The sequence below is a fragment of the Papio anubis genome, chromosome 12 (assembly GCF_008728515.1).
Source record: "Papio anubis isolate 15944 chromosome 12, Panubis1.0, whole genome shotgun sequence".
Taxonomy (NCBI): Eukaryota; Metazoa; Chordata; class Mammalia; order Primates; family Cercopithecidae; genus Papio; species Papio anubis.
In genome coordinates, this window is record NC_044987.1 from 26,268,760 (window position 1) to 26,281,651 (window position 12,892).

The following is a 12,892-nucleotide window of genomic DNA, read 5'->3' on the forward strand; positions in this document are numbered from 1 at the left end:
GCTCACAGTCCCAGAAACTCAGATGGCTAAGGCGGGAGGATTGTTTGAGCCCAGGAGCTCAAGGCTGCGGTCAGCTATGATTGCACCACTGCACTCCAGCCTGGGCGACAGAGCGAACCTCCCTGACAAGTCACTTCTAAAGCCTGCTGTCATTTTTATTTTCCAATTCCAAGCCACATACCTGGTGTAGCAGATGCTGTCAAACCTCCCCACATCCCTTAGACTTTTCCCACTATTAGTATCTGCACATGCACCCAAAGGTGTTTTTTGTAAAACTGCAGAAATATGTGTTGCCTATGCAAATGGCAGGCAGGAAATTTCAAGAACTCAACACTTGATAGGTGAGGTAATTTTGAGCAGTGTTTTTAATAAGTTTCCTTGCAGAATTAAGTTCAAGTAGCTCACTGTACAACTGACTTAATAGTATGCCACACTATCATCCTTGCATTTCCCAAATAAGCTACTCGCATTAAAAAAAAAAGAGAGAGAGAATTATCGAACTACTTTTGACCACCTCTACCATCACTCTGGGACAAGCCTCCATCATCATTTAATTGAATTATTTAAATAAGTTCTTAACTGGTATTCTTCCTTCTTTCTTCCCTTCAGTCTATTTTTTGCAACAGTCAGAGCGATCCTGTTAATACATAAATCACATCCTACCATTCTGTTTAAAATTTTTAAATGACTTCCCATCCTACTCACAGTAAAAACTAACTCCTTACCATGGCTCAGAGTCTTATATGATCTGGCTTCCTATGAAGCCTTTGCAGGCTACTCAATTTAAGACTTCACACCACCCCACCATTTCTATACTCCCTTAACTCCTTTCCTACTTTACCTACTTATATATTTGTTTTATTTTATTTATTTATTTTTTGAGATGGAGTTTTGCTCTTGTTGCCCAGGCTGGAGTGCAATGGCACAATCTCAGCTCACCACAACTTCCACCTCCAGGGTTCAAGCAATTCTCCTGCCTCAGCCTCCTGAGTAGCTGGAATTACAGGCATGTGCCACCACGCCCAGCTAATTTTTCATATTTTTAGTAGAGACGGGGTTTCTCCATGTTGGTCAGGCTGATCTCGAACTCCTCACCTCTGGTGATCCGTCCGCCTTGGCCTCCCAAAGTGCTGGGATTACAGGCGTGAGCCACCGCGCCCAGCCTATTTGTTTGTTTTAAAATAGACAAAAAGAGGCTGGGCACAGTGGCTCAGGCCTGTAATCCCAGCACTTTGGGATGCCGAGGTGGGCCGACACCTGAGGTCAGGAGTTCGAGACCAGCCTGGCCAACATGGTGAAACCCCACCTCTAGTGAATATACAAAAATTAGCCGGGCATGGTGGTGGGTGCCTGTAATCCCAGCTACACAAGAGGCTGAGGCAGGAGAATCGCTTGAACCCAGGAGGTGGAAGTTGCAGTGAACCAAGATCACGCCATTGCACTCAAGCCTGGGCAACAAGAGTGAAACTCAATCTCAAAAGAAAAAAAAATTAAAATAGACAAAAAGAGTGAGAAAAAAATCCTACTGGAGAAAGTTGTCTTTTTAGAATCATTCAGACTTGGGAAGTAATGAAAGGTAGTCAAAGAAGAGAAAAAACTAGCTGCAATTTCTTGTTATAGGTTTATTACACTGAGAAAGATAAAATGCTAAGGACAGTATGGTGTTTCATTATCATTATCCTATACTAGTGAGGATGGAAAAAGATGGTATGCAATACAAATGCATCCCTGGGAAACAAGGATAAGTATAACGTAACTCTCAAAGGAGCCCCATGAAAGGATGGAGGATGGAGGAATCAGCTCTGCTTGTGATGAGCTGTGGAGCGAGGCAGGCTATCAAGGAAGCTCCAGGGGAAGTATTCTTTGAGCTGGGTCTTAATGGAAGGATGAATAGGAATGCAATAGATCAGTAATATTAAAAAACAGAAAAACATTCTTGGAAAAATGAGAAAAAAGCAACTTTCTAATAAATTCTAATTCACAAGGCTATCAAATGCTTAACGAATGCTTACAAACAAAACAAATACAGTTGTTCTCCACTGATGAAAAATAACAGTTGCTAGATTTTTAAGTTTATAATAGCAAAATAATACAAATTGATTATTAGAAGTAAATTATGAGGGTAAAACTTTTAAAACAGTATTTTTTATATATATAGGAATATATACCTTATCTCTTGCAGTAAGAAATCGTGGATCATCTTGAAAAGCTTCTTTGACGAGTTTACTAAATCTATTAAATAGTGTAAGTAACTGCTCAACATATTTCTCAGAGTCCTAGAAACAAAAGGTTTTATATTAAATTTTTAAAAGAAAAAGAACACAAAAAAATGAGAAAATATAAACATAATTTTTAATAAAACTCATTTAAAACTGGGGATATTTTTTCTTAAAAATAAAACTAAAAGGTGGTCCAATATTACTGTTTTGCCACTTCTTTGTTTTTCTTTCTTCCTTTGTGTTTTTTTTGAGACACAGTCTGCTCTGTCGCCCAGGCTGGAGTGCAGTGGTGCCATCTGGGCTCACTGCAAGCTCTGCCTCCAGGGTTCACGCCATTATCCTACCTCAGCCTCCCGAGTAGCTAGGGCTACAGGCACCCAGCCACCACGTCTGGCTATTTTTTTGTATTTTTAGTAGAGATGGGGTTTCACCATGTTAGCCAGGATGGTCTCGATCTCCTGACCTTGTGATCTGCCTGCCTTGGCCTCCCAAAGTGCTGGGATTACAGGCGTGAGCCACCGCGCCCGGCCCCCGGTTTTACTGAGAAGATAGTATCAATTTTCAATTCTGCATTTTTAAAAATTTAATGTTCCTATTTGTAATCAACACATAACTGTACATATGAGGTACAATGTTATATTTCAATGCATGTATACACAGTATAATGATCAAATTGGGGTAACTACTATATCCATCATTTCAAACATTTATAATTTCTTTGTGGTAACAACATAAAAATCTCTTCTAACTTTCTTGAAATATATACTACATTCTTACTTGCTACAGCTGCCCTGCTGGGTCACAGAACACCAAAACTTATTCTTCCTATTGAACTATAACTTTATACCCCACTAGCCAACCTCTTCTGGTCCCCCAACCCCCAGCCTCTGGTAACCACTCACTATTCAATCCTGCATTTAAAAAATAGCCTTGACATATCTCTATCATTGCCATTAAAAATAAACTTACAGTAGTAATAGTTTCAGCAGCTGCTACCATATCTGCCAGGCCAGCACTAATGATATGTTCCTCCAAGTCTTTCAACATTGGCTCTATACCATTAGGAACTTTGTCCATCAATGAAAACATTAAATGTAACTCTGGAAGGACAGAACACATTCATGTAATCATTTCATTTACTAGAATAAGAATTTAGAGAAACATTAGTTAAAAGTTTGTAATGTTAGTAGTATTCTGTGGATACAATGTAATTAGGAGTAGTTTTTTTTTTTTGTTGCTGTTTTTCTGTTTTTGAGACAGGGTCCCACTCTGTCACCCAAGCTGGGTACAGTGGCTCGATCATGGCTCACTGCGGCCTTGACCTCTTGGGCGCAAGCAATCCTCCCACCTCAGCCTCCTGAGTACCTGGGACCACTGGCTAATGTTTTTTGTAATTTTGTAGAGACAGCATCTGCCAATGTTGTCCAAGCTGGTCTCAAACTTCGGGGCTCACACAATCCTCTCGCCTTGGTCTCTCAAAGTGCTGGGATCATAGGTGTGAGCCACTGCACTTGGTCTAAAAATTATGTTTAAAAAAAATCAAATTAAAAGTGATCAGGCTGGGTGTGGTGGTTCACATTTTTAATTCCAGCACTTTGGGAAGCCAAGGTGGGAAGATCATTTGAGCCCAGGAGTTAAAAAGACCAGTCAGGGCAACATGGCAAAACATCGCTACACACACACACACACACACACAAACAAACAAACAAATATTAGCTGGGTGTGGTGGTGCATGTCTTTGATCCCAGATACTTGGGAGGCTGAAGTGTGAGGACTGCCTGAGCCCAGGAGGCTGTGGCTGCAGTGAGCCATGATTGCACCATTGCACTCAGACTAGGTGACAGGGCAAGATAGTCTCAAAAAATAAAAATAAAAAAAGTGATCAAATACTGCAAAACCCAACTCCTTTCTTTAAAAGCTCAGTCATTTAGCCAGACGCAGGGGACATCAGCCTGGGCAACATGGTGAGGCTCTGACTCTACAAAAAATACAAAAATTAGCCAGGCATGGTGGTACATGGCTGTAGTCCCAGTTACTCAGGAGGCTGGAAGGTGGGAGGATCACTTGAGTCCAGGAGGTCAAGGCTATAGCGAGTTGTGATTGTGCCACAGCATTCCAGCTTGGGCAACATGGTGAGACCCAGTCTCAAAAGAAAAGGTGAGTCGGCCAGGCGCGGTGGCTCAAGCCTGTAATCCCAGCACTTTGGGAGGCCGAGACGGGCGGATCATGAGGTCAGGAGATCGAGACAATCCTGGCTAACACGGTGAAACCCCGTCTCTACTAAAAAATACAAAAAACTAGCCAGGCGAGGTGGCGGGTGTCTGTAGTCCCAGCTACTCCGGAGGCTGAGGCAGGAGAATGGCGTGAACCCGGGAGGCGGAGCTTGCAGTGAGCTGAGATCCTGCCACTGCACTCCAGCCTGGGCAACAGAGCGAGACTCCGTCTCCAGAAAAAAAAAAAAAAAAAAAAAGAAAAAGAAAAGGTGAGTCATTCGATTTTCAATGCAAAGGAATATTTATTTACACACAAGATTAGTATATTTCATAAGGTAGATGTAATATTAAATATACAGCCACATCATCAAAAGGTAAAAAATAACATGAGTAATAATTATGAAAGCAACTGTATTAGAGATTAGAATATAATGTATCCATAAAGAATTTTTCAATTTACAAAGCACTTTTTCATGTTATGCCATTTTATTGACCTTCACAAAAACCCTAACTCACGGTACTGATTATCACTAAAAAAAACCTTTCGAAAAAAGTGCAACATAGATCAGACATAACTCTAACTAGACTGGCACAAAGAATACAAGTATTTTGTTTATGCCAATAAAGCAGCTTGCTTTTTACTACTGAATTACTCCTAAAAAGTGTATGAACTTAAGTGAATTGAAATACGTACTTTAAATGTAACTAGAGATTAAATAGGATGACCTTGCAGTTAAATACAACAAAATCTGGAAACTTAGCAGAAGTTATTTAAAAAACAAAAGTAAAAAAACGTTAAAAGCAGTTTTACTGGGGTAGTAGGTATATGTGCAATTTTTGTTTTTTTTTAGTTTGTTATATACTTGCTACCTCTCAAAACACATCTTTTTAAGAAAACATTGAAGCAATAAAAAAATCCTTTAGAAATCGTAAAAGTATTTTTGGGGATAGAGATGAAGACTATTAACATGGAGTGTTTTATTACTTTCTAAAAAGATTCATCACAAGGTTCCACACAAAAGTCAAATACCTGGTTCTAATCTATAACATATGTTTCCAGTTTAAATTGGCCTTTAAAAGCAGTGTCTTGTTTTTCAGAAAAAAGTAGAAATTCACCATACACATACACAGATGTCGATAGCTAAGAGGGAAAATGTTTAAAATTTAAGTTTATATAGTCTTTAGCAGTTGCCTCTGTGTTAAATATTTTATCTATTTCCTTAAGTATAGTTCACTCTAACAGTTCCACATATACCTACGTGGAAAAGAATTATCTAAGAGCAACTTACTAAGTGATTTGTTTCAAAGATACCCTCTTAGAAGATTATGATAACTTTATGTGATGTTTTACCTACTTTCAGTTTCATTTCTCTTGATCATGCCTTGGCACTCAGCTAAGATAGTCTCTTTAAATGATGTCACCAGGGCATTTACACAGCATTCCATGAGCTGAAATATATCAAAAATTAGTCAAGGCTACTAGATAGGCTGTATAGCACAAATCTATTCCAATTCACAAAATAAAACAATACTGTCCAATAGAAAAAAATAATTATACTGAAAGTAGATTTCACTTACCTTTACTATAGGATTATTGAAGATGGATATGCTACACTAGTTTACCAAAGTATATTTTCCCCTAAAGAAAAAAACTACAGAACTAGACTCTCTTTAGACATTTTAACAAAAGTCCTCAAGGAGAGGAGAGAAAAATATACAAAATAAAAATATACAAAACCAAACTTTGATTAACTCTTCCTGTCTGGAGAGAACTTGTTTTAGAATTAGGTTATAAAATTCTAGAAGTGTGAATACATTCATTCAACAAACCATTATTGGATGCCTACTACATGCAGGCACCAAAGAAGTATTTAGGAGACAAGAATAAGATACAATTCCTGCTCTCGAAGAGATCACTGTCTAACTGAGAGTGAGGAGGGCAGTAAACCTACACTACTAACTAAGTATAACTCAGTTAAGTGGCATCACACACATACACAAACACACATAAAATAAAAACAAACTTAGAAACTACTTTTTTCTAGGGTAGTTAAAACGGCCTCATCCACAAGTTGATATCTAAATGGGATCCTGTAAAATAAGTACAAGCCCTAAAATGGGTTACACATTCTAGGAATACCAGGAAGCTTAAAATAGTAGAGAAGAGATAGACAGTGGAAGAGAAGGCTAGAAAGATAGGCTGCAACCAGATTATGAATGAAAACCTATGATTTGGGGTTTTATTTTATAGGTAGGGAAGGAAGAACAAAGGAAGGTTTTTTGGTTTAAGAGAAAGGATCTTGCTCTGCTGCCCAAGCTGGAGTACAGTGGCATTACTACATAGCTACCATCATACCTCACTACAGCCTTGAACTCCTGGGCTCAAGTGATCCTCCTACCTCAGCCTCTCGAGTAGCTAGGACTACAGGGATATACTATCATGTCTGGTTAACTTTTTAAACTTTTTTGTAGAGATGATGTATTGCTATGTTCCCCAGGCTGGTCACAAACTCCTGGTCTCAAATGATCCCCCTGTCAGCCTCCCAAAGTGTGGGATTACAGGTGTGAATCATCAGGCCTGGCCCCAAGGAAGTTTTAAACAGAGGATAAACACAATGAGATTCTCGTCTCCTCAAGTCATTATTAAAGATCAGTGTAATGGTAGCAAGGCAGGTGGTAAGGAGTGGGTGGTTGGGATATGGTAATGAGCCTGCTGAACTATTTCAGGTAAGACAGCCAGGGTCTAGTGCTCTAGAAGGCCATCAGGAAAATCTAAATGAGGCAGAAGAAATCATGTTCATCCCTGCTCCCTCGTGTCATGTAATTATTTACTTCTCTTTGGGGGATCAGATGAAATCAATAGGTTGTGAGGACTAAAGCTAAGTACAATAAGGCTGCTGTATCTCTTCTGAAAAACAGAGATCATCTATCTCTAAATTACAGGAGGGAATTATGTGTCCCTTAAAAATTTTTTATTAAAAATTCCTTTGGAATTGACACAATGTTCATAGCTACTGAAGTTGAATTTAGGTAATGAGGATTCATTATACTGTTCTTCCTACATTGTAAAAATACTTAAAATTTTCCAAATACAGAATTTTCTGTGGTCCCTGCGAGTTGGGGGGCTGAGGAGGGAGGATCACTTAAGCCTGGGAGGTCAAGGCTGCAGTGAGCCTTGATCGTGTCACTGCAGTGTAGTCTGGGCAACAGAGCAAGACTGTCACAAAAAATAATAATAATAAAATAAAATAAAATAAAAAAGGTTTTTTTCAGACTCCTCTACAAGAATGATGCTGATGACTTTTAAATGCACATATCCATGTATATTTCTGTACTAAGAAAGTAACAACACATGGTTGGGAGTGGTGGCTCTCGGCCTATAATCCCAGCACTTTGGGAGGCCAAGCCGGGCAGATCACCTGAGGTCAGGAGTTCAAGACCAGCCTGACCAATATGGAGAAACCCCATCTCTACTAAAAATTAGCCAGACATGGTGGGCGCCTGTAATCCCAGCTACTCGGGAGGCTGAGGCAGAAGAACTGCTTGAACCTGGGAGGTGGAGATTGCAGTGAGCTGAGATCGTGCCACTGCACTCCAGCCTGGGCAACAAGAGCGAAACTCCGTCTCAAAAAAAAAAAAAAAAAAAAAAAAAAAGAATACACATATAAAGTGGTAAAGAAACTCTTGCCTTGCAAGGTGGAAATCTCTGCCCCAACTGCTGAGTATCTTATTCTATAACATCGCTGGAATAGGCCCAACTAAACACTTCCACCTTCAGCAGTGAAACCAGATTGAGCACAGGTAAATCTAACTATATAACTAACAGAGAACAAAGACAAAGTGGAATCTTAGTAAACTCTAAGCTCTGCGTTTTCTATTTCATTGAAAACTTTCACTTGAACATTATTCTGTTCAGCAGTAGTTGAAATTTTGCAGATTCTGAAAATCCCCAGTGTGTTTCAGACTATATGTTGTGAAATCAGTTTTAATGACTGTGACCAGGTTTTTTTTTAAAAAAAAGTACACAGGATAGAACAAAAAATATCAGTGTATCACACATTGTAACAATGAATATTATTTCATAAGACTTTTGTTTCAGATATGTACAAATAAACAGTATATTCTAAGCCACAATATAAAATGTATTTCTTATTGTGAGTTACAACTAGGATTAAAAGGAGAAGCTAAATTGACAACATAATTAAACTGAGAAAAATTTGGTAAATGCTTAAATGAAAGGGATTAGGGAAATCAAAGGTTGTTGAATCCGTTTCTAGCTTGAGAGGTTAAACAAATTATTATACCAGGTATCTTTTAATGAGCACTTACTTTATACCAGGCATTATGCTAAATGCTTTACATATAGATCTTATTTAACCCACACAGCAACCTCATGAGGCAGATACTTACTTTATAAGGACATAGACTGAGAGTAGCTACATAACTTGCAAACGTTGCACAGTTGGCTCATAAGGTCTTGAGTTATAATTTAAGGCCAGGTATGTATCTCCCTAGCCTCCAACTTTTCTTACTACAGAAGTAGAGCATGTACATACTTAGTAATGGCTACATGCTCAGAACTGAGTTATGTGTTTTAAGGAATAGAGAAGTATAAAACATGGTTCATGCCCTCTATGATCTTACAATCCAGTTGGGAACCCATAAACTATATACCTAAAAATGTGTGTGTAGTTCATATGTACAGACGTGTATGAAAAGAAAATCAACTTCACTAATAAGCAAATAACTGGAAAACGCATCATTACTATACTATAAACTTAAGGACAAAGACTATGCTCTGTCCACAGCTATACAGATTGTGCTGTGTCCTGGCACACAGCTGGTATTTGATAAAAAATACAAGGCAGTCTGTAATTTGCTACTAAACCTAGTGGTAGAAACAATAGTTACCGTGGGAATTCAAATAGGAAGAAACTGATGAAGGCTAGATGATCTGAGCTACTTTATTACAATTTTATTACAAGATGAGTTAAAAGAATCCTTATAAGATTTTGAGTAGGCGGAAGAAAACATTGCTAAAATGAATTCAAGAAAAAAAAGTAACAGAATGAGTTATATGAATAAGAAAATATTTCTTACTGGAGTAGAGTGACTCTTGCTGAACCATATTAAGTTAGAAAAATAGGTTAGGGTCAAATTATGAAGGGTCTTAAAAATCAGGGGTATGAAATAATGATACTCTGGGGGTTTTTTTGTTTTTGAGAAGGAGTCTCACTCTGCCACCCAGGCTGGAGTGCAGTGGCATGATCTTGGTTCATTGCAAGCTCCGTCTCCCAGGGTCACGCCACTCTCCCATCTCAGCCTCCGGAGAAGCTGAGACAACAGGCGCCTGTCACCACACCCGGTTACACCTGTTTTTGTATTTTTAGTAGAGACGGGGTTTCATCGTGTTAGCCAGGATAGTCTCGATCTCCTGACCATATCATCAGCCTGCCTCAGCCTCCCAAAGTGCTGGGATTACAGGAGTGAGCCACCATGCCCGACCAGTACTCCAGTTTTTGAATAGAAAAGTAAAACAATGAAAGTGATGTTTACGAAAGATTATCCTGAATTCACAAAAGAATAAATACAAATGGTCAGTAATAAGAATAAATATGGGCAACATAGTGAGACCCTGTTTCTAAAAAAAAATAGTAAAACATAAGAGGAGTGGAGCAAGATGGCCAAATAGAAGCCTCCACCGATCATTCCTCCTGCAGGAACACCAAATTTAACAACTATCTACACACACAAAAACACCTTCATAAGAACCAAAAATCAGGTGAGCACTCACAGCATGTGGTTTTAACTTCATACCACTGAAAGAGGCACTGAAGAGGGTAGGAAAGATAGTCTTGAATCGCCAATGCTACTCCTCCCTCATCCCCCAGCAGCATCCGTATGGCACCGAGAATCTGTGTGCTTGGGAGAGGGAGACAGCAGCGACTGTGAGATATTGCATTGAACTCACTGCCACCCTTTCACAGCAGAAAGCAAAAGCAGGCTGAACTCAGCTGACACATGCCCATGGAGGGAGCATTTAGACCAGCCCTAGACAGAGGGGAATCACCCATTACAGCAGTGAGGACCTGAGTTCTAGCAAGCCTCACAGTGTAGGCTAAAGGGCTCTGGGGCTCCAAATAAACTTGAAAGGCAGTCTAGGCCACAAGGACTGTACCTTCTAGGCAAACCCTAGGGCTGAGATGGGCTCAGATGCATACAACTTACTGAGACACCAGCCAGCACAGCTAAGGGAGTGCTTGTACCACCCCTCCCCCAACCCCAGGCAGCACAGCTTGCAACTTCAAAAGAGACCCCTTCCTTCTGCTTGAGGAGAGGAGAGGGAAGAGTAAAGAGAATTTTGTCTTACATCTTGGATACCAGCTCAGCCATAGTAGGATAGGGTACTGGTCAGAATCATTCCAGGTCCTAGCTCCCAGACAACATTTCTAGACACACCCTGGAACAGAAGGGGGAACCTGCTGGCTTGAAGGGGACAATCTAATCCTGGTAGGATCTATCACCGCTGACTAAGGAGCCCTTGGGACCTAAATAACCAGCAGCAACAACCAGGTAGTATGCCATGGGCCTTGGGTGAACCTCTGAGACATGCTGGCTTCAGGTGAGACCTAGCACATTCCCAGTTGTGATGGCTATGGTGACACACTCCTTTTGCTTGAGAAAAGCAGAGGGAAAAATAAAGGGGACTTTGTCTTGCATCTTAGGTAACAGCTCAGCCACAGGAGTGTAGAGCACCAGGTGGGCTCTCGGGCTTCCTGATTCCAGGTCTTGGCTCTTGGATGGCATTTCTGGACCTGTCCTGGACCAGGGAGGAGCCACTGCCCTGAAGGGTTAGTCCCAGGCCAGGCAGCATCCATCACAAGCTGACTGAAGAGCAGTACTAACAGCGAAGTTGACAGCTATAAGCACTTACATCAAAAAAGGAGAAAAACTTTAGGTAAACAATCTAATGATTAATCTTAAAGAACTAAAACAGTAAGAGGAAACCAAACCCAAAAGTAGTAGGAGAAATAATGAAGACCAGACAATAAATAAATGAAATTAAAATAAAGAATATAAAAGATCAACAAAACAAAAAGTTGGTTTCTTGAAAAGATAAACAAAAATCAACAAATCTTTAGCCAGACTAAGAAAGAGAGAAGATCCAAATAAATAAAATCAGAGACGAAAAAGGAGACATTACAACTGATACTACAGAAATTCAAGGGATCACTAGTGTCTACTATGAGGAACGGTATGACAATAAATTGGAAGATGTAGAAGAAATGAGTGAATTCCTAGACATACCCAACCTACCAAAACTGAACCATGAAGAAATCCAAAACTTGAATAGATCAATAATAATGAGATAGAAGCCATAATAAAATTTCTCCCAACAAAAAAAAGCCTGGCACTTGATGGCTTCACTGCTGAATCCTACCAAATATTTAAAGTAGAACTAATATCAATTCTACTCAAACTGTTCTGAAAATAGAGGACGGAATACTTCCAAACTCATTCTATGAGGCCAGTATTGCCCTGATACCAAAAGCAGACAAAGACACATTTAAAAAAGAAAACTACAGGCCAATATCACTGATGAATATTGATGCAAAGATCCTCAACAAAATACTAGCAAACCAAATTTTTGGGTTTTTTTTGTTTTGAGACAGAGTATCACTCTGTTGCCCAGGCTAGAGTGCAGTGGCATTATCTTGGCTCACTGCAAGCTCCACCTCCCAAGTTCAAGTGACTCTCCTGCCTTAGCCTCCGAGTGGCTGGGATTACAGGCACCTGACACCTTGCCTGCTAATTTTTGTATTTTTTTAGTAGAGATAGGGTTTCACCATGTTGGCCAGGCTGGTCTCGAACTTCTGACCTCAAGTGATCCACCTTCCTTGGCCTCCCAATGTGCTGGGATTACAGGCATGAGCCACTGAGCCCAGCCTAGCGAACCAAATTTAGTAACACATTAAAAAAATCATTCATCATGACCAAGTAGGATTTACCACTGGATGCAAGGATGATTCAACATACACAAATTGATTAATGTGATACATCATATCAACAGAATGGCAGACAAAAACCATATGTTCATTTCAATTGATGCTGAAAAAGCATCTGATAAAATTCAACATTCCTGCATGATACAAACCCTCAAAACACTGGGTACAGAATGAACATACCTCAGCATAATAAAAGCCACATATGAGAGACCCATAGGTAGTATCATACTGAATGGAGAAAAACTAAAAACCTTTCCTCTAAGATCTGAAACATGACAAGGATGCCCACTATCACCAATTTTATTCAAAATAATACTGGAAGTTGTAGCTAGAGGAATCAGACAAGAGAAAGAAAGAGCATCCAAATTGGAAAGGAAGATGTCAAACTACCCTTGTTTGCAGATGATATTACCTACGATGAGATCTCATCTCATCCCAGTTAAAGTAGCTTTTA

At 39.6% G+C, this 12,892-nt stretch overlaps 1 protein-coding gene across 1 annotated transcript in view; it reads right to left on the bottom strand.

Moving 5' to 3' along the window:
* CUL5 (cullin 5) overlaps positions 1-12,892 on the bottom strand; it is a 105,211-nt gene that overhangs the window by 32,235 nt on the left and 60,084 nt on the right. Inside the window, 3 exon segments of the mRNA XM_003910647.5 lie at positions 2,169-2,276; positions 3,189-3,319; positions 5,788-5,881. Of these exon segments, the coding sequence (XP_003910696.3) occupies positions 2,169-2,276; positions 3,189-3,319; positions 5,788-5,881 (333 nt within the window).